The sequence below is a fragment of the Pleuronectes platessa genome, chromosome 18 (genome assembly GCF_947347685.1).
Source record: "Pleuronectes platessa chromosome 18, fPlePla1.1, whole genome shotgun sequence".
NCBI lineage: Eukaryota > Metazoa > Chordata > Actinopteri > Pleuronectiformes > Pleuronectidae > Pleuronectes > Pleuronectes platessa.
In genome coordinates, this window is record NC_070643.1 from 19922426 (window position 1) to 19947035 (window position 24610).

The 24610-nt window shown below is 45.7% G+C and overlaps 3 protein-coding genes across 4 annotated transcripts; 1 reads left to right on the forward strand and 2 right to left on the reverse strand.

The window, feature by feature from the left end:
- The first annotated feature begins 488 nt into the window (after positions 1 to 488).
- Positions 489 to 10804, forward strand: ago3b (argonaute RISC catalytic component 3b). 2 transcript variants are annotated; one of them, XM_053446806.1, is made up of 20 exons: positions 489 to 650; positions 803 to 1091; positions 4864 to 5035; positions 5126 to 5246; positions 5349 to 5557; positions 5999 to 6135; positions 6559 to 6693; positions 6852 to 6939; positions 7037 to 7184; positions 7384 to 7503; positions 7594 to 7737; positions 8182 to 8348; positions 8438 to 8622; positions 8727 to 8886; positions 9001 to 9091; positions 9355 to 9549; positions 9643 to 9777; positions 9935 to 10036; positions 10164 to 10363; positions 10668 to 10804. In XM_053446806.1, the coding sequence occupies exons 2-20, from the start codon at positions 1073 to 1075 to the stop codon at positions 10774 to 10776; spliced, it is 2637 nt and encodes an 878-aa protein (XP_053302781.1). In that variant the 5' UTR covers positions 489 to 650; positions 803 to 1072; the 3' UTR covers positions 10777 to 10804. The 2 variants fall into 2 exon arrangements, with proteins under 2 accessions (XP_053302781.1, XP_053302780.1); XM_053446805.1 differs by having other exon boundaries at positions 8215 to 8348.
- A 4801-nt stretch (positions 10805 to 15605) lies between these two features.
- Positions 15606 to 16580, reverse strand: LOC128461435 (free fatty acid receptor 3-like). Its single transcript, XM_053446360.1, has one exon. The coding sequence runs from the start codon at positions 16569 to 16571 to the stop codon at positions 15606 to 15608; it is 966 nt and encodes a 321-aa protein (XP_053302335.1). The 5' UTR covers positions 16572 to 16580.
- A 4874-nt stretch (positions 16581 to 21454) lies between these two features.
- si:dkey-211g8.9 (free fatty acid receptor 3) lies at positions 21455 to 22450 on the reverse strand. The gene has a single exon (XM_053446362.1). The coding sequence runs from the start codon at positions 22436 to 22438 to the stop codon at positions 21455 to 21457; it is 984 nt and encodes a 327-aa protein (XP_053302337.1). The 5' UTR covers positions 22439 to 22450.
- Positions 22451 to 24610: the final 2160 nt, after the last annotated feature.

A 24610-nucleotide genomic window follows, 5' to 3' on the forward strand; every position in this document is an offset into this window, starting at 1 on the left:
TGATGGAAATCGCCCTGCACCCTATTATTATTCATATAATTTCATCTTTAGCAGTGCTTGATCACTTTACTCCATAATTCTATCAATCAACATTTTTACTTTGATTTAGGCCCCTCAACAGTTTCAGATAAGAAGCGTCAGTATTTATAGTTGACGTAGTTTTTTCATTTAAACGGCGACAAGCTGGTAAATCTAATATTTTTGAGTAGTGAGTTTAAATCTGAAAAGTAAAGAGCAAAGATAACTTTAACACAAATACAGAGGAGTGTAATATTTCCCCCTCTGAGATAAATCACCAAATTATCGAAAAACTCATAATATCAATACCTCAGAGTAGTATTTGCATTTGAGTAACTGTAATCGATTACTTTTCCAAAGCTGAGAGTAAAAAAATAAGAAATTAACAGAAATCTCACTTAGTAACTATTAATCCGCCGTTGTGCTTTTGTTTTGAAGGACCCTTCCCGGAAGTCCCACGCGTGTCTTCCTGTGAGCTTGTCGTCCGAGCGGGAGAGGGCGGTGTGAAGAGCCGGACTCAGACCGGGTCTCTAGCCGACACTCAGGAGGAGGACGCCGGGCAAGTGAAGCTCCGTTACATCGGTGTGAAAAAGACGTTAACTCACCGGGGGGACCAACACAGCAGCTGCCGGGTAAATGTTCCCGTCGCCCCGGTGTCCCGGTCACTAGTTGCCGGCTAGTTGCGAGCGGCTAACGCTAGCTGTTAGCTTCGGCTGAAAAAAATCCACCACCTCCTTTTCCTCCAAACACTCAGAACTCGAGAGTAAAATCCTTCTTCTTCCAGGTTTCTACCGAATCGAACTTCGAGGGTTCCAAGCGGCGACGTGTCGGTGAAGTCTGCGCTGTCACCCGGGGGCAGCTCGGTCGAGTGGCGGTGGGAGAGAGAGGACTTTCCAGCCCAGGGAACCCCGAAGCGGCCCGGGTGCACATCCGCCTGTCAGCCGGGGGGAGCCGGGGGAGGGTCCGCGCGGTGTCGGCCCAGCGCAACTTTCGTGGAAGTTTTTGCAGAAATCCAATCGCAGGGAGCCGGGTCAACCGGACCGAGACCTCATGAATGGAAATCGGAACAACAGGTGGGGACCGACGGCCATGCTGAGCTGAGCCGAGCCGAGCGAGTGTGGTGCTCAGGTGCAGGGGTTATTTTCAGACTGCACTGGGGCCAACAAGTGTGTTAAAGTTAAACTACTGGGATTATCCTGCACATCTCAAACCACACACGCTCCTGCACTGGATCCTCCCGTTTTAAACACGAGGCTCACTTTGTAGAGAAGCTGTTTCCTGAGAGTTTTCTTCTTCATGGCCCTTTTTCCTTTTGGGAAGCTGTCTCTCTTATTCAGTCCAGCCCTAGAGAGTAGCTTAAATAACAGACACACACCTCTCTGTGCAATGCAACACAACGCCACAGCATCAACAGACCACGTGCTGCAGAAATAATCCTACACCTGTGTCCAACAATCTCAACCTGAGGTGTGAAACCACGTTCGAGTCCACTTTAGATCCAGATTTGTTTTTGGATCTGCACCAAATTGCAGACGCCTCCTTGTTTCCATCAAGAGCCAGTCGCTAATAAATGTACACGTTCATAAACGCTCAAATCAGATGGAAAATAATGATAATATAATAACTTAAATTTATGTAGCGTGTTTCCAAAGGACGCAAAAAGAAAAGTAATTCACACAAAATATTGGAAAGCAAAACCTCCTGGATCCTCTTCCTGACCCAAGTACACATCAAGATTTAATAAGTTCTGGCCCTGACCCATCCTTTCACCAAGTTTCATGGTAGTTATTGTGTAATCCTGCTAACTCACATAGGAACCCAGATGGAAACAGACCCTCCATGTGCTCTAAGTGTCACACTCCCCTTAAATTCAATCAGGCTGCACCAAATTGCCCATCCTCATGAATATCAGTCCTCTAAATAAACTTAATAATACAAACGGAACATGATAATCTTCGTTAAATAAGGATTAATTGCACGACTTGTTTCTTTAGGGTGTACCTAATAAACTGACAACCGAGAACATAGTTGTGAGTAAGTTGTCAGGTCATCATAGGCTCTGGTGCTAAAGCCTGAAAACACACAATTCAAAGCCCACATGTCCTGCTGCGACTAACTGCTTGTCAGCTGGGATTTGCCGGTCATTTTTGTGCGTTTTTGACCCTGTGAGTGTGTGTGTGTGTGTATTCGTGCCCCAAAACCAGTCTCACAGGTTCCTTTTCACTGTCGACGTCATTCTTTGTGGTCCGTCACAGGCAGGTGGTGATCCTGTCAGGTGTGTCTGAAGCCTGAGAGTGGCTGGCTCTCGTTCAGGGGTGTGTGTTGTGTGTGTGTGTGTCATTTGTGCGTTTTTATAAAGTGCAGCCTCACTCACACCAGCTGCTGCCATAGTTACCTCAACTGTTGAATAGTGCTCAGCTAACTGCCTGTGTTAATTACAAGTCAATCGAGCGCGGCAGGACACAAGTCAATTCACTTTGTTGGCATGCGTCACAGTTTGTGAGTCACTGCTTGTGTAATATTGATGCTGTCGGGGCCGCTGGTGAACTGGGAGCACGACAGAAAAGGGCCAAACTGGTTCACTGAAACTGACCCATTAACTCCCCACCCACTTTCCGCTGTGAGAGCTCAGAACAAAGCTTTATCAGAGACGTGATTCGATTCAGAGTCTATCAGGGATTTGATCAACGAGCTGACGCCTGTTTGATTCAAAATATGATGATATAAAACTGAGTTTGTGGTTCTTTCCATCCAGTTTTTAAAAGTAAAATCTTGAGGTTATCTCCATTCAGAGCAGAAACAATCGATTCATTAATTGAGAAACAGAAAGACACAAGTGATCAGCATCAACTTTTTAGACTCTACTTAAGTTTGAGTCATTCATCAGGAAAAGAAAAGCTAAAAATCTCTTTTCTGTTTTTATATATTCAACATTATTGTCGGTATCTTTGTATCGAGCTTTGACTCAAACTCTGAAAACTGAAGACATCTTGAGCTTTAGGAGGTCATCATGTTTTTATGACTCAAACAAACAAACAAAAATGACAGGGTGAGAATAATTATTTGCAATATAGTTATTTTATTTATGGATTCATTGTTATGAATTGATCTTTCAATTATCATTTTTGACTGATTTATTAATGATTCAGTCTTTAAAATGTCCAAAGCTGTTAGAAATACTTTATAATGACGTATCACAGAATAAAACACATTCAGGTGGATGGAATTTTAATTATTTTAAAATAAAACTGAGTGACCAATTGATTATTGGAGTAGTTGCTGATTATTCAGTCAGTGTCAAACATCTCCTTGTGACATATTTGGTATTTCTTATTAAAGCCTGGATCTTTTTAGCAGGTTTTAAAGATATTTAACCTAAGAAAAGGTTTCTCAGGGTTAAAAAAGATGAAACTAACATTTTCTCATTAATACAATATCAGCTTTACATATATTTTTTATCAACATCATCAAGTGACGACTGCACATTAATGTGTGTGGATTGAACGTCAGCTCCTATCGGTCGTGTGGTGCACGTGTTTGATGAAACATTCTGATAACTGCTCATTATTCTCTCCATTGTTGCTCCTTCCCCAAAAAATCTTTCACTTTTTTAAAAGTCTGAACTGGTGAAAAAAACTGATAAAATAATCCTACGTTTTTACCTTCTGCTATTTTTAATCATAAAACTTCAAATTTATGCCATTTATGCCAAAACAGCAATTTTTTTGTCACAGAAACCAAGAACATCTGTGTGCATCTGTTCCCCCCCTCCTGGCGGCATGCTTTTGGTTGCCATGGAGAAACCATAGCAGCATAGGGCACCGTCGCCATGGGAACAGCACATGGGAGGAGGCGAGCTGGGGACACATCAGCAGAAAGTGTCTTTCCCCGAATGGTGCGTCCTCACGGCAGGTCCAGGGTCAGCCCTCGACCCTGAGAGCAGCACTGTGCAACAGGCTGGAACTGCTCTAATGTTTTCCACCCACAGCCGCTCTGATTTCACAGTCACAGTCACCATCACAGCCACACAACTGGATTCACGTGTACAAAACATCACATTATGCTTTTTTCACAGCTTGACCTCTGTGCAGACTTTGTCATGTTGGTCATTATGTGTGTGTGTGTGTGTCTGTGTGTGTGTGTGGATCCTCTGAGTCACATTTGTGGAAATTGTGTGGTTGTGTGATGTCAATTCTTTTCCTCTCCAAGTACTTTCCACATTGGCATTTCTGAAAATTGGTGTCAAATGGTCACGTTGTGTCACCCGCCTCCTTCTCCTCCCGCCCGGCCCCGGCCTCGTCCGTCAGGAGGGATCTGCTTCTGCCGTCGAGCTGGTCTTTTATTCAAAATGTCGCTGAACTCAACAGCCTTTTTTACATGTTCTTTATCAGGCCTGGGGGGGGGGGGGGTGACGCTGACCTGTTTGTCTCAGTTTTATCGGGTTTTTAATCTTTGACGTCCCCCTGATCATCCTCAGTCCCCAGCACCCACCATCTGCTCCTTCCTCCTCACTAACCACTTCCTTCCGACAGTTTGCCCTCGTTTCGGAGCCCCTCCATTTATTTAAAAGCCTTCCACACACTCGTGATTACTGGTTTGGGCTTTTGATTCTGTAATGGTCCCAAATTAAAATGAATACAGAGGGAAGGTGGGCTGTTTAGTAAAAGATTGCATTTTGTAGGGCAATATTACAAAAGCATTCAGTAGAAGGAGACACTATAAAAGTAAAAACCTGCAAAAAAATACTGTAACTGAAACATTAAGACAAATCTGTCTTTCATTATCTATAATTCATTGATTTTCCTTGTTATTAATTTGTGTTTCCACTTGTTCTGATTGTTGTAGACGACGCTGAAGCCCCGGCCCTCTTTTCTTTGCCACGGCGACCTGGCCATGGCACCATCGGGAAGCCCATCAAGCTTCTGGCCAACTGCTTCCAGGTGGACATCCCCAAAATCGATGTCTACCTGTACGAAGTGGACATCAAACCGGATAAATGTCCCCGGAGAGTCAACAGGTACCAGGAAAAACCCCCAAAGCCTTGAGACCAGTTTGATTCAACACTTCATTTCATCAGTTGACTCATTTTCTGGGCTTGTCTTCTCAGGGAGGTGGTGGACTCCATGGTGCAGCATTTCAAGGTGACTATCTTCGGTGACCGGCGGCCAGTTTACGATGGGAAGAGAAGCCTTTACACCGCCAACCCACTTCCTGTCGCCACCAGTGGGGTAAGAACCACAACGGTCCCTGTTCAGCTTGATAAAGATCCTGAGTGTTGTGTCAGAGGCTGCTGTGGACAGAGTCTGATCCTGTGGTGTTGTCCTCCTCAGGTTGATCTGGATGTCACCCTGCCTGGTGAGGGGGGGAAGGACCGCCCGTTCAAAGTCTCCATCAGGTTTGTGTCACTGGTCAGCTGGCACATGCTGCACGAGGTCTTGAATGGAAACGGCGTGGTGGAACCCCTGGACCTGGACAAACCCATCAGCACCAATCCAGTTCACGCTGTGGATGTGGTCCTTCGACACCTCCCCTCCATGAAGTGAGTTCCCTCACGTGGTCGCTGCAGACATCTGCTTTTCAGTTCACCTGAACCGTGTCACAGTTTCAGCCTTGGAGCCGTAGTTCCTGTTATTTGATCATGAAACATGAGGATCCCTGCATCCTGGAACAACTATACAGTCCATTGTCACTTATTGTAACAGGAGAAATTGGGTATAATTACTCAACAATGCCACAGATATATTTATTTATTGTATATTTGATGACCCAGGTGGGATTAAACATGGAAATGTGGATTTAAACATCTTTATGTAATCGACCTTTTTTCAGTGACATGAACATAAACCTCTCTGGTCCCCTGTGGTTTCACACCTGGAACCTGGGGGAGCCTTCGTGTTGTTGAGGGAGCGCAGGGCACAGCCTGGGGAAGCGTTTTCTTTTGGTGCTCTGCTGATCCCTGTGTCTCTAATGTCCTCCCCAGGTACACCCCCGTCGGACGCTCCTTCTTCTCCTCCCCAGAGGGCTACGACCACCCGCTCGGTGGAGGAAGGGAGGTGTGGTTCGGTTTCCATCAGTCAGTTCGGCCGGCCATGTGGAAGATGATGCTCAACATTGATGGTGTGTAAACGTGAAAGTTGGAACATTTAAAGAAACCGTTTTGGGAAATAACATCATTTGTTTTCAAGCAGAGATAAAATGAGAATCCATTCACACATTATCTTAACCACATACTGTCTTAGGTTAGGTCTTAATGCTAAGCTAAGCTAACTAGCTGGTGCGTTTAGTGTCTTATTTGATGGACTGATATGAGTGTTATCAATCATCTTATCTAACACAAGAAAGAAACACTTTCAAACCTTCAACACTTAAAGTACCAAGTGCTTTTATTTTAATCTCAGCTCTGTTATAGAGAGATTATTTTAAAAGAGTATTAAATAATATCAGAAGGATCCTCTTCTCTAGATCCAGTGTTTCCAGAACTGTCTGAACCAACACATGCATCATTTTTTTACAGTGTGACTCTGTTCTGTGTTGTTTCAGTGTCGGCCACAGCCTTTTACAAAGCCCAGCCAGTCATCCAGTTCATGTGCGAGGTCCTGGACATTCACAACATTGATGAGCAGCCGCGGCCGCTCACCGACTCCCACAGGGTCAAGTTCACCAAAGAAATCAAAGGTATGTCACCAACGACCAGTCGGCCTCGGCTTGTTTCAACTGAGTTCACCGTCTGCAGCTCTGTTCTGTCGTCTGAGAAGTTTTATCTCATGAATGAGGAATCTGGGCCTGTTCAGTTGTTCCACTCATTGACTTTGGATGGCTCCACCCTTTCACAGGTCTTAAAGTGGAAGTGACACACTGTGGAACCATGCGTAGGAAGTACCGAGTCTGCAATGTGACACGACGCCCCGCCAGCCTCCAGACGTACGTTTCCACATCTCACTCCTCGAGCTGTTACTCTGCACTCACATGTCCCCGGCTTCCCTTTAACCAGAGAGTCTTGTTGCTGTCGAACACGCAGGTTTCCATTGCAGCTGGAGAATGGTCAGACAGTCGAACGCACGGTGGCGCAGTACTTCAGAGAGAAGTACAGTCTGCAGCTCAAGTATCCCCACCTGCCCTGCCTGCAGGTGGGCCAGGAGCAGAAACACACCTACCTGCCCCTGGAGGTAAGGACCCACGGTATAAATAAATAATAAAGCTGCTAAAAGTGGTTGGCTCCCAGGCTACTGCAGAGACTGGAGGACAGACCCGTCTCTCAGGAGGTCAGGGCACGAGGAGGAGGGTTTTGTAAAGGATGAGGAACATGACAAGTTGGGTTATCAGGCTCGGTTTTAAAACTGGATCAACCGTCATTTTCCCATCCAGGTGTGCAACATAGTAGCTGGACAGCGCTGCATCAAGAAGCTAACGGATAACCAGACGTCCACCATGATCAAAGCAACAGCTCGCTCTGCACCGGACCGGCAGGAGGAGATCAGCCGGCTGGTGAGTTTCCTGTGGACCAGGATCACAAGAACCTCTCCTTTTATATCTCTCTCTCTTTGTAAAGTAAACTAACGTTCTGTCTCCTCTCAGGTGCGGAGCGCGAACTACGAGGCCGACCCGTTTGTCCAGGAGTTTCAGTTCCGCGTGCGAGACGAGATGGCTCAGGTGATGGGCCGCGTGCTGCCGGCCCCCATGCTGCAGTACGGCGGCAGGGTGAGCTCTGAGCCGTTTATGGTACTTTCCCTTTAAATCACGCTTCACATGCACGTGTTTGTCAGAGCAGGGTTTCCTCAGGTGTGGGTGAATAATCCTAAATTTACCCAAACATAAAACTCAGATATTATCACGGTTCCAAATGAGGAAACCCCGTGATTAGTGTCTTTACATTTATTTTTGTTAGTTTTCACTTTACACACTTTATGATCACACTCTATGATCACACCTTGTCACACCTTCCTTTTATTACCTTTAAGAACTTATTAATATCATTTTGAATCATAAAAGTAAATTCTTGCATCACAGCTCTTTTGCATGGCTCATTCAGAAGTCTGCACGGATCAAATTTAAACATCAATTTGACTCTAATGCCACAAATCAGCTCACCGGTCACTGGCTGAATCCCTTGAATCCACACATTGTGTGTGTGCCCCTGTGTTGCATGTGTTTGGTGTCAGTCAGTCCCGGCAGATCAACCCTGCACTGTCGTTTCAGAACCGCACGGTGGCCACGCCCAGCCACGGCGTGTGGGACATGAGGGGGAAGCAGTTCCACACGGGAGTGGAGATCAAGATGTGGGCCATCGCCTGCTTCGCCACACAGAGGCAGTGCAGAGAGGAGATCCTCAAGTGAGTTCACTGATTGTTGTGGAGTTTGAGAACTCACAGTTTCATATTCACAATGAAACTGGATGAGTGTTTTATCTTCTCCTGCTCAGGAGCTTCACTGACCAGCTGAGGAAGATCTCAAAGGATGCTGGGATGCCGATCCAGGGTCAGCCGTGCTTCTGTAAATACGCCCAGGGAGCCGACAGCGTGGAGCCCATGTTCCGACACCTGAAGAACACCTACGCTGGGCTGCAGCTCATCATTGTTATCCTGCCCGGGAAAACACCCGTCTATGGTACAGACAGAAATATTAAATATCAGATAAAGTAATCGAGGTAATTAGACGGATTTTACAGTTAATGTACGGTAGTTAAACTCAATCTGATCTGTCCCCTGCAGCTGAGGTGAAGCGGGTGGGCGACACCCTCCTCGGCATGGCCACCCAGTGCGTCCAGGTGAAGAACGTGGTGAAGACGTCGCCTCAGACCCTCTCCAACCTCTGCCTCAAGATCAACGTCAAACTGGGAGGAATCAACAACATCCTGGTTCCACACCAGCGGTAAAACCTCCCTTTGTTTTGTTTGTCCTCTTATTTCTCTCTCTCTCTCAGCTGAGTGGAAGACGTCTGATGAGTTGATGGATCATTTTTCTGTCTCCTCTCCTTTCCGTCCAGGCCGTCTGTGTTCCAGCAGCCTGTCATCTTCCTCGGGGCTGATGTCACTCATCCTCCAGCCGGTGACGGGAAGAAACCATCGATTGCAGCGGTGAGAGAGAAAATTACACAACTGTTATTCTCTCTTAAAAACTACACATGTGGCAACAGCAGGATTATTCTACCCCTGAAGTGTTTTTACACAAATTTCAGTGTCAGTGCTCATTCTGATATTTTAACCTCCTGCAGCAAACTTCAAAGTTCACACATAACACTTTATATTTGTGAATATATATACACATACCTCTTTATGGGGTTGTGTGTTTCTTATTTTCACAAAGCACTTCAATTTATCTGTTGGTGATTCCTCTGTAGGTGGTGGGCAGCATGGACGCCCACCCCAGCCGGTACTGTGCCACAGTGCGGGTGCAGAGGCCCAGACAGGAGATCATCCAGGACTTGGCCTCTATGGTGCGAGACCTTTTGATCCAGTTCTACAAGTCGACGCGCTACAAGCCGACCAGGATCATCTTCTACAGGGACGGCGTGTCGGAGGGCCAGTTCAGACAGGTACCACCTTTCTCTTGAAAAGATTGAATCATGTAGTTTCCAATCCTACTCGCCTGAAATTGACCACGATACAAACCGTGTTCCTCTGTGTAGGTGCTGTACTATGAGCTGCTGGCGATCAGGGAGGCTTGCATCAGCCTGGAGAAAGAATACCAGCCGGGGATCACGTACATCGTCGTGCAGAAACGCCATCACACACGCCTCTTCTGTGCGGATCGCAACGAGCGGGTCAGCAGCACATGAGACACGATTCCTCAGACATCTTTAAAACATGGATATTGCTGAGTTTCACTGTCAAAGGGAAAGTTTGATATCAGGGACACTGCTCAGGCCGGTTCAGAGCCATTTAGGTAAAGTAGTCTCCTTACATGAGTTTATGTTTCAGGTTGGACGAAGTGGAAACATTCCTGCCGGCACCACGGTGGACACAGACATCACCCACCCCTACGAATTTGACTTTTACCTCTGCAGTCATGCTGGGATCCAGGTAAAAAAAAAAAAAAAAACAACGTCCCTGCTTCAACCTAATTTTAGCAGCTCCTCGTTTTGTCCTCCCTCCGCGGAGCTTCCTGTCTCGGGGGGTGTGATTAAAACCCCGGCTCTCCTCTCTCCAGGGTACGAGTCGGCCGTCTCACTACCACGTTCTGTGGGACGACAACTGCTTCACCGCCGACGAGTTCCAGCTCCTCACCTACCAGCTGTGCCACACCTACGTCCGCTGCACCCGGTCCGTCTCCATCCCGGCACCGGCCTACTACGCCCACCTGGTGGCGTTCCGTGCCCGCTACCACCTGGTGGACAAAGAGCACGACAGGTGAGGCTTTGTTTGTATGATTGATTGTTGGACTAGTGATTTCCTATTGGGGGCATCTGACAGATTTGACTAATGTTGTGTGTTGTGATTTGTTAAACTTGTGTATCTCTTGTTATATTTATCCCTGTGCATGAGCAACCAAACCAATTTCCTCTCTGGGGATTATATGGGGGGTTATAAAGCTTTTCCTCTACGTGTACAGCGAGTTGGTTTAGATGGAGAGTTTCAGTGAAGCAGATCCTCTTCATGTCACCTTGTCCTGATTGTTGTTTTGTGTATTTTGTGTGTTCTCCTCTGGTCGCAGTGCGGAGGGCAGCCACGTCTCAGGGCAGAGCAACGGCCGGGACCCCCAGGCGCTGGCCAAAGCCGTTCAGATCCACCACGACACATTGAGTACCATGTACTTCGCCTGAAGCCCTCCACCTTTCTCAGTCGCTCAGCCAGTCTTAAGGTCCGAGCCCCCCCCCCCCCCCCCCCCCCCACTGGTGAAGCTCTGGTCACCGCAGCGCGACGGTGATGGCGGCAGCTACTGCAGACTGCATCAGGATGAACGAAGCCAGAGAGGAGTCACAGCCACATTATGCAAAAAAAAATTTAAAAACCAGCCAATCGTTTCCCTGTGCTCCCGCATCAACCACCCCCCCCCCTCTCTCTCTCTCTCCTTCGCTTTATTTAAATCATGACGAATCGACAGCAGTTCAAACTTTTATTTTGCAGGGATTCTTCTTTTCTTCTCGTGCGCCTGTGTGTGTGTGTGTGTGTTTAACTGACGGAGGAGGAGGAGGAGGTGGAGGAAATACAAACTGATGATTCTTTGGTGAATGAGTGGGAGTGAAGCCTCATGTTGAGCCCAGTGTCGCTGGTTCACGGTGTTTACACGCGTTGTGTTTGTGTGTTTTCTCAGCTTTCTAGACACCGAATGTGTTGTGTTGTCTGTGTGGAGCAAAGTGTGTGATCGCCATAGCACCATTGGCCGGCTGCCTTCGCGGTTTACCGATCGGCCTCCCTTTAAGCCAATGGTCTCCCCCCCCCCCCCGCGGCCCTCCAGCCTGACGGTGAGAACCGTAACCAACACAGACACTGAATGAAAATGTTTTTTAAAATAAAAAAATAAAAGCCGCGTACAGCTGCGTGTATCGCTGGCTGCCTTAGTGCGAGTCGCATAAAGTTAGACTGTTAGAAAACTTCTCCACGTCGTAGTTCAGCCTGGTACAGTTTGTTAAACCAAATGTTTCCCCGTGTGCGTTTTATTCCTCTTCCTATTTATGAGTGTTATTTCCCCCCGTCTTTTAGTTTTTAAATTAACTTTCATATTCAGCAATAGAACAGAGTGGACGACTTATATCTTCTGACGACAACAAGCGCTTTTAACCTACCCCATCACCCCCATCACCCCCACCACCCTCAACAAACTGATAATGTCAAGAGCTCTGTCAGTGCAATAAGGTGCTAATGCAGAGATCGGGCTCAGTGCTGAACGAGTTCTCTGTCGTCATGAGCGAGTTCTGGCAAGTGACGGTGAACCTCGGCTTCAGGAATGTAAAGTATTTGACGTCCTCGTGGGTCAGTCAGAGGTCGGAGGGTGCGTTCGGAGAAGTGTAATCAAAGTGCCTAACGTGGTTTAAAGGGTGAAGTGTGTGTCTGTGTGTGTGTGTGTCTGTGTGTAGGATGGAAGGAAGTTAAACGTGTGTTGGTTCGGGCGCCTCTGTGTGAAGAACCCTGAGCTGTCCGGCTCCTGGGCCTGGACGACACGGAGGTTACTGGGGAATTGTTTTCTCACGATCGAGAACAAATTATCTTCTGATTTCAACATGTTATACAGCTTTATTATGTAAAATACACATTTTCATTGGTTATAAGTACAACTCCATCATCACCCACATCCCCTGATAGATCCGAACAGAATGAAGGAAGTTAAATGAAATTACAATTTGGCTAATCAGGCTCTCAAACTTGCTTTGTTATAATAATTTAGTTTCTTTATAATAACCAGTAATTATGTCCAGATCCAGGATCAGCTTTGCATGTTGAAATCATAAGATACCTTCTCTCTCCGGGAGGAAAACAGAACCCGGTCGTGCACACGGAGGAGTTTGTGTCACCTCCGGGACTCGAACCCTTCGTGTTCAGACTCCTCAGCATCTGTCAGCCGGCCGGTCGGTCTGAGCCTCACGTTCACGTTCCACCACTCGAGCTCAAACCCCAGTGAACGTTTATCTTTCTTTATTTTGGTTGAAGCGACGTCGTCTTGCAATAAGGAGCGGTCCAGAGCGGGGGAACTCATCGTAGACTTCACAGCTCAGCCCCTCGCGGTGTGGTTTAATTCAGAGGAAGCCTTTTTTGTTTTCATCAGTCGGACCAAACCAGTGGTGCCTGGTCCGGGTCGGGGGGGGGGGGGGTGTCGGGACTCGGGTGTCGATGCTCTTATTACAGCCTCGTGCTGGAAAGGCTCTGAACCTAAGCTGCTATATTTGATATTTCATCAGATACATATAGATTCAATATATTGACGGAGAAGGAAGAAGAGGATTCGTGGTGTTTTACTGCACTTAGATAAATAAATTTAAAAAAAAACAGCTGCATGTGTTTTTAACGGTTGAGTCGAAAGATGCTGAGGTTTTTTGTTTGATTTAATATTTTCTCTCTTGACTTAAAACATTTTTAATTCTAAAGATACCGGAGCTGATGGTTTAGTTTTCTTTTTGTTTGTCGTCCTGTTGAAGCAGTTTCTCGTTTGTCGGACATTACCAGCATTTTTACTTGAATAGGTTTAGTAGTCGTGGGCATGTTTAACATTGTTGTCTAGTGCTCTGCTTGTTTTTAAAAGTTTATATTTATAAGTATATCAAGAGCCTTATAACAGAACCCCCCCCTCTCTCCTGCCTTGATGCCACCTGCAGTCATTTGACCTCGAGAGGCCGAAGGACAGATTCCCTCAAAAATATAAAACCTTTTTAAAACTGAATGGAGAAATATTTATATTTAAAGATACCAATGTAATGCACATACCACTTGTCCTATATAAAACAGAGGCCTGATAGCTGTATTGAAATATGATATTTAATTGTCATCTCTTTCCAAATTGGATAATGCAATAGCCGTGTTTTCTGCTTGGTGGAGTCTGTCGGAGGTTTGTTGTTTCACGTCAGACGAGCCGTCAACCCTCCTCTGCCGGCGTCCCTCCACTCATCATCATCTCAAAACTCTCTTTTATTCTGAAAAGCTCTTTTTAATTTTTAACATATATCCTGCGTATTAATACAAAGAGGAGGAGGAGGAGGAGGAGGAGGGTTGAACGTTCATCGCTGGACTGATTTGTCAGACTGTGCCTTTCCTGATGGTGCTGAAAAAAAAAAAAAAAAAGAAGTAAAATCAAAGAAATCCTCACATTCAGAAAGTCTACAATAATAAGTATATATTGATACATGACAATACTGTAAGGTGTGGTTGTGTGTGTGTATGTATTTGTGTGCGCGTGTGTGTTTGTGTGAGACTTATGCCAAGAACACAAGTTATGCAGAACTGATTGGTTTTGGAGCTGCCAGGACCAGACGGCCTGCGGGGATCAGTTTCTCACGGACGGGCACTTTCCAAGCACAACCCAGATCTAACATTTAGGAGTAGCTCAGTGTTATGTAGCATTATTTATTTAGCCTTTTATTTCTATCGGGACGGGACTTGAACCCTTTTCTCACTGCCTGGAAACACGGATGAGACTCAAACCAACGTCTCTGTTAAAAAAAACAAAACAACCTTCGTGATTTTCCTTCTCATTCGAATGTGAAATTTGGACGTTTACAGAATTGGGACGCGTCTTCGTGTCTTTGAGTCCTCGAGTGCCCGTCTAATGGTTTTTCCCCACAAAAAATTAATATTTAAACGCCTCTGTGCTTGGCTGCATATCATCATACTCTAAAATTATGTTTGGTTGTCACTATGTATTAATGTGATTATCTTTTCTTTTGTGCCCGATTATGAGATTTGTCACTTTTAGAAGTAAAACGTCTTTTTTTTTTTGTCTTAACACTCATCTGATCCTGGTCCTACAAGTTGAGCCTTTTTCATTCTGTTGTCGTATTTAATTTTTTTTGGAATAAATACTCTATGTAATGTTTTCTTCTGCGTCTCTTTGTTATTTATCAGGATTATACCGAAAAAACTGCTCTTTCGATTTCCAGTAAATCTTGTGACGTCTGAGTTTGTGTAACTTTGTGCAGCTTGATTGACTCTCAGGGATAATTGGGCCACAGCGGAGTTATTAGTTCTTAAACATACATCGGATATTTAGCTCCACCTCATAAACACAATCTGCAGATAAGACTTCTGCTTGGGAAAAGATTTTATTAAACTTTATATTATCGCTGAACTAATAAACGGACGTGCACCACTGAACCCGCTGTCCTCGGAGACGTGTACAACAGGACACTATAAACAGATGTTATGTGTGTGTGTTTGTGTTGTGTGTGTGTGTGTGTGTGTATGACCCTGCACAGGAACTCCGGGTTCGTTATTACTGACAGGAAACAGCCCGAGGACGTTATCAGTCCCCTCGCAGCACAGCGACTCAAACTTTATCACCTGCGCTGTGTAATCTGTGTTTACACCTCAAATTAACTCGGCAGTGAACAGGATCCACTTCCTGTTACTGTGGACCAACATCCCCTGGTTTTTAATTGCTTCATCCCTCGCTCCTATAAAACACTCGTCTTTGATTAAAAAAAGTGTCCTGGTTGAACCCTGAGTCACAGAGAAGGTTGTTCTCCCTGTTGTCAGTAAATTAACCTTTTTAAAGTGAAGCCAAATCATCTCTATCAGCCCCTGGTGGCTGGTTGCAGTATAACACATCAACCCCACCTTCTCCACGTTAGTGTCGGGGACATGGATCAAACAAAAAAAGTAAAAGTTCACGTCGTACACATTTTTCTCAAGGATTTATTTCCTTCATTTTAGGTGACAGTGGATGTGGACAGTCAAAAGAGCCGAGTTACATTCAGCAATCACTCGCGTCTGTTGCAATTCTTAAGCTTTTGTGTTAATGTGCTTATTAAGTCTCAGGCATAAATAAGCAGATAAATAACTGAAATATAAAAGCGCACATTCAAGTGTTTATTTCATCTTTCATTCGTCAGGGGGGGGGGGACAGTGATTCTTCATTCTGTCGGTTTTTTCGATGATGAAATAAACGAGACCCAGCTCATTGAAAGTCTTACTGGAAGAAGAAAGTAGTTATTAAAAGTCTTCTTCATGGAGGGGCTGCTTCCTGGCTCTTCTCAGAGATGTGCGGAGCCCCCCCACACCTCAGGATGTGCAGCTTGGCCATGATGTTCCTGCAGCAGAGGTTCAACATGCTCCTGACCGCCGCCGACGAGAAGTAGAAGATGATCGGGTCCAGGCAGGCGTTGAAGGTGCTGGAGAGCAACGCCACGTTCCTCCACTCCAGGCTCTCCATGTTGAGGAACCCCACCAGGTGGGAGGCGTTGTAAGGCCCGAAGCAGACGGCGAACACTATCAGCGTCCCGAGTGCCAGGCCTATGGCACGTAGCCTCCGCCTCCGGCCGATGTTCGGGAGATGTGACAGGATGAGGATGAAGTTGACGTAGCAGTAGCAGCAGATTAAGAAGGGGATGCAGAAGAGGACGATGAAGAGCTCCAGGCGGAACGGCAGAATGATATCTAGCTCGTCCGGTGAGAAGTTATGGTAGCAGGTGAGTGGGGGTGCGCTGCTGCTGCCGTTGGGGTTCCCACCATCTGACCCTTTGCTCCACTGGACGTGGGGTATGATGTAGACCATGCTGAGGTTCAGAGAGCTCACCAGCCAGAAGGCCACGCTGGCCATCACGGCGTAGCGAGGCCTGCGACACGCGGCGTACCTCAGGGGGAAGGCCACGCCCAGGTACCGCTCCACGCTCACCGCCGTGAGGAGCAGCGTGCTGTTGTAGATGGTGACGTAGAACAGGAAGCTGGTGAAGGGACACAGGGGGAAGGGCAACAGCCAGGCCATGTCGTCCGAGGCCTCCTTCATTTTGAACGGCAGGAACAGGAGGAAGATGAGGTCGGAGATGGTGAGGTTGAGGAGGAGGATGTCGATGGGGTTGGCCTTGCGACGCACCTTGCGGCAGAAGGTGCAGAATGCCAGGATGTTGGCGGGGACCCCCATCAGGAAGGTGAGGATGTAGACAAAGAGCAACAGGTGACTGTAGAGCATCATGGTGGCTTGCAGCACGGACACACTCACTGAGGCACTGGACGGAAAAGTAAATATCATAATTTATATTAACATAGCTGGAATGTTCACAGTTTATTAGATATCACGTCTTCTGAGGTTCAATAATAAAGTTTAGGCGGAATCAGCAAATATTAAGAAACTTGAACAAGTCAGAGGAAATGGAAAATTTCAGAACTCAGATATTTACAACGTCTCTGCTTGATGTCCTCAGTCACGTCCATCAGGTCCTTTTGAAAATATAAATCTATTAAAAAAATCCATGACCCAAACGAATAGTTTAGAGGAATAATTATGAAAAACTTAATGAATAAAATAATGAACTACTATAGTTTTAAGCAGACGTAACCCGACAGTTAGTTGTTGATTGAATATTAGGAGAATGTATACATACATCATATTTCATAGTAGAAAATAAACAAATGACGTAGCAGAGAAGCTGTGACTCAATTTGTTTTTTGACAAATTGAAATATGAAATATCACCAGACTTTTTAAAAATGTTTTTTAAATATAATTAAAATAAATTCTAGTCCAACAAAAGTTTTTTCAAATCCTTTTATTATATTTTATTTCATTTTTTTTTTACTCTCATCTCTTCTGTAAAATCTGTGCTGTAATGTTGTCAAGTTGCTTTTAATTGTTTCCTATTGTTTTACTTTTAAAGAACCTTGTAACTGTGTTTTAAAGTGTTTGTTAATCTTATAATAAACATAATCTTATTATAAAAAGTACCAGACACTTTTACCATCAAACTAACTTGGAAACTGAGAATTAAAAAGCATAAATAAAAGTCCAGTCTTCACATTACTCCGACCAGGATTCAAATACGTCGTGTAGAGACTGAACTGTTAAACGTGGGATCATTGAACTCACCTCTGTCAGACTCGGAGAACCAGGATCTCCATCGCTCCGGCTGCTCGCCTCTCCTCCTGGAAGCAGACTGACTGATCTCATCCCGACACGCTGCTTAATAAGCCCGTCTCGCTGCGTCCCTGCTGTCTCACCTCATACAGCGGAAATTTGATAAGCTCCTGAACACGACCTCTGTTCTCCACACTCTGCAAACAGCATCTCCCAGCAACGTCACAAAGCCTCCGAGTGATGTGCAGAGGAAACGTGTGGAGGCGACTCGCAGACTTGGAAAAATTGCATCTTTTATTTCATATTTACGGTAATCATGATTTAGAAAGGGAAGCTTCACCTTCCTGTCTCAGTTGTATTTACAGAAAAGTCAGAAATTATCAATCTTTCATCACAAGCACAAAATAAGGAGATCGTGCAGCAGAAATTATATATTTTATTAATTACTTTTTGAATTTTAAGGATCTGTGATCGTTGAGCTGCAACGATTCACAGATCAGTCGATCAACAGGAAATCTGCAAATATCTTTTATTATCAAATAATTTTTTTCGGTCCCGTCTTAAGCAAAATACCAAATATCTGCAGGTTTCAGCTTCTTTTGTGTTTGGATTTGATGCTTTTCTTTGTCGTGTATGAAAATAAACCGTTGTTCAGACAAAACAAGACATTTGAAGATGTTATCTTGACCTCTGGGTCTTTTTATTTACTATTTCACTGTAAAGTTATTATTTATTTCTTGCTTTTTGTAGACAAGATGATTCAGGAAATGTACAGATTCATTAGCTGCATCCCTGGTATCCTGTATCTGGATTCAGATCATCTGATGGATCAAACATACTTGTTATTATAATATTACATATGCTTTATTTAAGTGTTGTTATTTGTGTTACTTTTTCATGCAACACATGTGTGTCAGTCCAGGTCACATGACAACTACCAGTTTTTCACAGTTATGAAATAGTTCAAAGCCAATTTACTCTTCAAAGCTTCTTCGGCAAACATTGAACCTTTGAAGCTTTGAAACTTTGAAACTTTGAACCTGTGAAGCTGAGTGGAGTTGAGGAACAGATCAAAGCCAAATATCTCCTATATAAGGAGCCACGTCTCTGAGTGGAGCCACCGTCAGGACAAGTGCGATTCAACGAGAGACACACGAGATACATCTCACCTGTGACTTCCAATCACCGCCACTGACGACACCGACAGAAGACATCGCTCTTCAAACCCTTCGTACAACTTGGTCCCACTGCAGCACCTGCTAAGCAACATGCAGAGGATCATCATCTCAACAGACATGACCGAGGAACAAAAGTGCACCAGCAGCAGTTCTCTGCAGGACCCCGGACAAACCCTCCTGGTTTTGAAGATGGAGAAGCAGAAGCTGGAGGCTGAATACTCCGCCCAGAAGGAGTTGGTGGCTCAATTCACCGCCCTGGAGAAGATGGATGATTTAAACTTCGCCCTGAATGAGCTGATTGATCAAAACCCCCATCTTAGGAAGCTGGTGAAGGGAATCTCCTATCTGAGGGACCTGGTGGATGAATTCTACGCCCTGAAGGAGCTGGTGGACAAAAACCCCCATCTGAGGAAGCTGGTGCATGAAATCCCCCGCCTGAGGGAGCTGGTTGATTACTCCACCCTGAGGGAGCTGAAAGCTGAATTCATTCGCCTGAAGGAGCAAGTGGATGAAAACCCTGATCTGAGGAAGCTGGTAGATGAATACTTTTCCCTGATGGAGCAGACCGCCAGAAACCACCGCACCTGGGAAACAGATGGAAAGATGGTGGATCAGATAAAGTCTCATGCCTCACTTCTGTTGAAGTATGGATATATGGACTTGATCTCCTTAACTCAACATGTGGAGTCTGCAAAGGCCCGAGAGAAGGAGCTGGAGAAGGAGCTCGGAGAGATGAACATGAGGATCAAATTAAAGGAGGAAGAGCTGGTTGAGACGGAGGAAGTCGAAATTGAGCAGAAGGAGACATTTGAATCTCTGGAGGAGAGCTGTGAGGAGAAGCCCGGGATCAGTGTCCTCACAAATTGGGCCAGCCAGTTGGAGGAGAAGTCGTTCATGGAGCAGGAGGACAAAATACTTCCCCTGATCCAGCAGGACATTCGGCTTCAAGTAAGTTCCATCAGCTCATTGTGATTTGAATCTTATGGATCGTAGGTTTGTTTGAGGTTTAGACTTTGAAAAAGAAAAAGAATGAAACTCATATTGTCTCTGTCTTTTCAGGAAGTCCCCTCAGAGAATGACAAGCAGAGCATGAAGAAGGAGGAGGAGAAGGAGAAGAAGGAGAAACAGGAAAGCAAGAAGATGGAGGAGATAGAGAAGGAAAAGAACGAGATCGAAAAGAGGGAGAAACAGGAAACAAAGAAGAAGGAGAAGATGGAGAGGAAAGAAAGGAAGAAGATAGAGAAGGAAAAGAACGAGATCGAAAAGAGGGAGAAACAGGAAACAAAGAAGAGGGAGAAGATGGAGAGGAAAGAAAGGAAGAAGATAGAGAAGGAAAAGAACGAGATCGAAAAGAAGGAGAAACAGGAAACAAAGAAGAGGGAGAAGATGGAGAGGAAAGAAAGGAAGAAGATAGAGAAGGAAAATAACGAGCAAGAAGGAACGACGACGGGGAAATGGTGGAGCTGTTGCTTCTGCTTCTGACCTGTCAATCATCACATCCCTTACCCCCCCCATCCCCCCCTCCACACCGCCCTTCCCTCCCTCCCCCCCACCCGCACACCGCCCTTCCCTCCCCCCCCCCCCCACCCCCACACCGCCCTTCCCTCCCTCCCTTTCCCTCTACTCCAGACTGACTTTTCTTACAAATATATTATTGAATAAATAATAAAGATTTTTCATTGAGATGAAGGGTTTGTTCTTTTATTACAAAAGACGGTTGGTCCAAATGATGAAAACATTTATATGTAAAAAATACTCAATAGCTGTATATTATTTATGCACATGTTTATTATTTGAACTGAGAGACACTCTTTCTCCACAGTTGCACTTTTCCCAGATTTAATTCTATTATCTTTAGAGAAACTGACGGATCATATATTTACTGAACTCAGGTATATTTACTTTGTTTTCCTGCTCGTGGATCTGCCTTAAAATACACATTTCAATTCACAGTAATTGGATCAGTTGTGTATCCGTGGACTGTTTAAACAACAGCTTTACTTCCTGTCGGGTATTTTCAGGGTTTGATTAAATCAGTTGTTCAGAAATTCACGTCTGACCCTGACCTTTGACCTTTATCCTTCTGCTGAAGCAGTGCTGAAGCTGTGTGTTATTTAATAATTATTATTTAATAATCTAGTTCACATAAATGTGGTTTAACAAACAGACAGCTGGACCTTGGTGGTGGTGTGGGCACTAAGGTTTGTTAACTATTCATGATTTTCTTTTATGGAATCTGTAAAGATTCATAAGAATCTTAATATCTTTTGTGTTTGCTTTAGCAAGACAACAGACAACCGGCCACACACAATAAATCCTACTTTATATGAATCAAACAAACCTCATTAATGATGCTTATTCAATCAATCATCAATTATAAATCAGTGCAAATACGGACATTTCAAACCTTCATATCTCCAGTGAACCAGGGAATCAAACCTTAATAGCATCAGTGAGAAAAGTCAACGTTCACGTCTGTTTGTCCACGGTCATCGTCTGTTACTGAGAACGTGACAGATCCCTTGTTGCAGTATCTGACACCAGGTGGAGCCATTTGTCTCCAGGTGAATGGTCCATGTTCAGAGCTGCTCGAGTCGGAGGGAGTTTCAGTTCCATGCAGGTAATAACGAGGATGATATCATATCAACACGCCCGTTCCCACAGGACAAAACACTCCCAGGACAATGAGTCACTTTGTATCATCAGCAAAAACCACAGATGTAACTCTGGGACAGGACGACTCCACATTTGTAAAGACTTTAAACTGCCTGGACGTTCTCTGGCTTGTTGGTTGGTCCATGTGTGTGGATGGAGTTCCACTGTGACCTCACTCCTCCGCCCCGGCCTGGCTCCTCTCAGAGAGCGTCACTGCTGCCTTGACCTTTGCAGCACCATTGCTGTTAATGCACCGAGGCCGAGTCCCTTCAATTCGGCTGAAGTGACTTTGCCGACCCCAGACTCTTCCCATGATGCCCCTGGACCCTGCCGGCGACAGCATCAGCATGACGGCCGGTTCCAGGAAAACGTTGCAGGAGCTCGTCAGCATGGCGTACGTCCTCCACTCCACACTCGTCCCCAACGCGAACCCCACGATGTGCGAGGCGTTGTAGGGCGCGTGGCACACCACGAACACCGTGAGGGTGGAGAGCGCCACAGTCAGGACTCGCCTCTTCCCCATGAGCGGCAGGTTGGAGCGCCACACCAGAGTGACGCAGCGCAGTGTGCAGAAGGAGGTCACGACCAGGGGCAGGAGGAACAGCAGGATGGACATCTCCAGACGCAGAGGCAGCAGGACGGCCAGCTGAGAGGCGTTGAAGTTGTCGTAGCAAGATAAGGTGTCATCCTTGACAGAGACAAAGTGGGCGCCCCCTTCGACCACCAGGCCGCCGCCGAGGTGGAGCAGCACCAGCGCCCACAGGGCAACGCTGATGACGCAGGAGATTCGAGCGTGGCGGTATCTCTTGTAGATAATCGGGAATGCGATGCTGAGGTAGCGGCCCACGGTCACAGCGGTGATGAACAGGCAGCTGCCGTACAGCGAGGAGAAGAGGAAGAAGCTGTAGACGGGGCACACGGCCGGGGGCAGCCTCCAGCCCTGAAGCAGGATCTCCATGGACTTGACGGGCAGCCAGGCCATGAACACCAGGTTGGATACACACAGATTGAGGGCGTAGACCACGTTGGGGGTGGCGCCCCGCTTGCGGGCTTTGCGTACGTACACGAAGAGGACCAGCAGGTTGGAGGGCAGGCCCAGCAGGAAGGTGAAGGTGTGGACGGAGAGGGCGACGCAGTCCCTCACAGGCACCTGCATCTCGTCAGACTGGGACACGGAAACCGACGGGATGCACGGGGAGTCCGGAGAAAAGGTCACACCCCCACAAAGTGTCAACGAGGGAAAACAAACTCACGAACCACATCTTCCAAAAGTCCAATTCTCCATTAATGGCGGCAAAGCTCAAGTATCTCCTCCGTCGACCCTGATGATAGAAAGTTTCTGAGCAAGGTGACGGGTGAAAACAGAGGCGGTGGCCACGCTGGTGCTGATGCGTGAGGGCTCGGCGAGGGCGGGGCGCACACGACACGGTGACACGGACGCAGATAAGAAGATGCAGCCACTCATGCAGACGGAGGAGGCGTTTTAACAGGCACCAGGCCACGTTAAGTGCCCCTCTCAGCGGAGGGCAGCAGACAGGTAGCAGCTGGAGCCTGAAGTGAAATGATTCAGAATAATTCAGCGTGTCAGGAAGCCCGAGGCCGTTTAACTGAACTGAAGGGCCGAGCTGTAAAGTGGTAAATGGGCTGAGGTTGATGGTCGATGGCGATTGGAGGACGGCTCTCCCTTCGTGACTCGTTTATGAATCTGTTTGTGTGAAAGAAGAGGGGGCGTGTCACGTGTAAAAAAAGGGCTTTGGTGGAGTGAAAGAAAATGGGGCAGAAAATCTCCACGTGTTGTTGCAGAGGCGGTTTCACTGGAGCGGAAAGACGGCTATACCGAGAAACGTCTTTCAAAGAGAAGCTCTGCGCTCGTCAAAACAAACGGCTGCTGGCTCTCTGATTGGTGTATTGATCCCACTGATATCTGAGTGTGAACCAATGACGACATGTTGACCTAATTTATCCCCTGAAGTGAGGGTGACATCAGCACAGGCTTTTCAAAGGAAGGTGGTGTTTATTAGGTCCGGAGAAGAGGCCAAAACAGAACCTGTTGTTTGACGTGCGTTAGCGTGGAACCAGTGAAAGAGAAAAATAAGATAAATCAAGAAATCTAAATCTAAATAGTGAGTTAATCAATATAATGATTGTCTGATTGTCTGTATATAAAGATGGACGACATCTCTCAATCGCCTCCTAGTGGCTCGCGGCTGTATAGGCCATTTACACTGCCATGTTATTGGATGGGACATGGACCAAACTAAAAACTCCCTAAGTTGAGATGTAACATCATCCATCCACTTATACAGATTGTCTCAATTATCAGTTCTAGTCGAGCTGGAAATAGCAACAAATGAAGTAAGGACTCGTATACTAGGATTTCCTGAAGGTGTGTTGACAATCATAAACCTTTAAAAACAGACTCTACAGACCTCTACCACTTTAAATCATCGTAAAAAGCAGCGACTGACACAAACACATCCATTTGAAGGCATCACTGCTGAGGCAGGTGAGAGTTACGAGCGTTTATTGACCTACAGACCCGGCTCAATGCCTGTTTACCAGATATTTTTTTATCTAAACCGTGTTCACTGCCCGAGTGAAACTTCATCAAACAGCCCGACCCGGCAAAACAAAGCCATTCCAGCTAATGGTCGATTAAAGTAGAGACGAGCAGACGAGAACGTGAGTTAAAGTATTTATTCAGACGCCAGAAATATCTCTAATATACGTTAATGTTTCATCGAGAACCTGAATATCTGTAATTTCTTGTTTGAGTAAAGCAAACACACATAAAACACTTAATTGATAACAACTAGAAGTAAATTACACACAAATAAAACCAAGTTAAAACAGGTCAGGGGGACGCTTCTGAAAGACGAGGACGGGTTGTATTAAAAATAATAAGATTAAGAACTAACTCATTGGGTTTATGATTATTCATCATCAATTTAATTTAGTAGGGGACGTCCCCAGTTCTATTCAATGTCTCTGCTACAAACCTCCGGGGGGATTGAAGCATGAAGAAGGAAAAACACACAATTGTTCAGACGCCAGTTTTTTTCCGGCCACTGTTTGTTTTGGTTCACTGGTAATGGATTGAGATTATTTATTGCCAACTTTACAACATTCCCTTATCCGTGAATATGTTCGGTGTCTGAGTCGCGTCTGGTCGATGTTCACTGGCATAGATTCTCTGCTGCTGCTCAACCTCATCAAACAAGAACTTCTGTTGTTGTTTGGTTATAAATTCTACATTTAAAGAGACTTTAATATGCTGTTGTTTAGTAAAAGTCAAAGCTACAAATTAAGTATCTTCTTAGTTGATTCC

Excerpts from the sequence above, each read along its gene's own strand:
- ago3b (XM_053446806.1), top strand. Across the intron at positions 7,504-7,593 it reads AGGAGGAGATCAGCCGGCTG|GTGCGGAGCGCGAACTACGA; the intron begins GTGAGTTTCCTG and ends GTCTCCTCTCAG. Across the intron at positions 8,623-8,726 it reads CGGGAAAACACCCGTCTATG|CTGAGGTGAAGCGGGTGGGC; the intron begins GTACAGACAGAA and ends TGTCCCCTGCAG.
- si:dkey-211g8.9 (XM_053446362.1), bottom strand. The coding sequence starts at position 22,438 with ATGCAGGTGCCTGTGAGGGACTGCGTCGCCCTCTCCGTCCACACCTTC.
- LOC128461435 (XM_053446360.1), bottom strand. The coding sequence starts at position 16,571 with ATGATGCTCTACAGTCACCTGTTGCTCTTTGTCTACATCCTCACCTTC.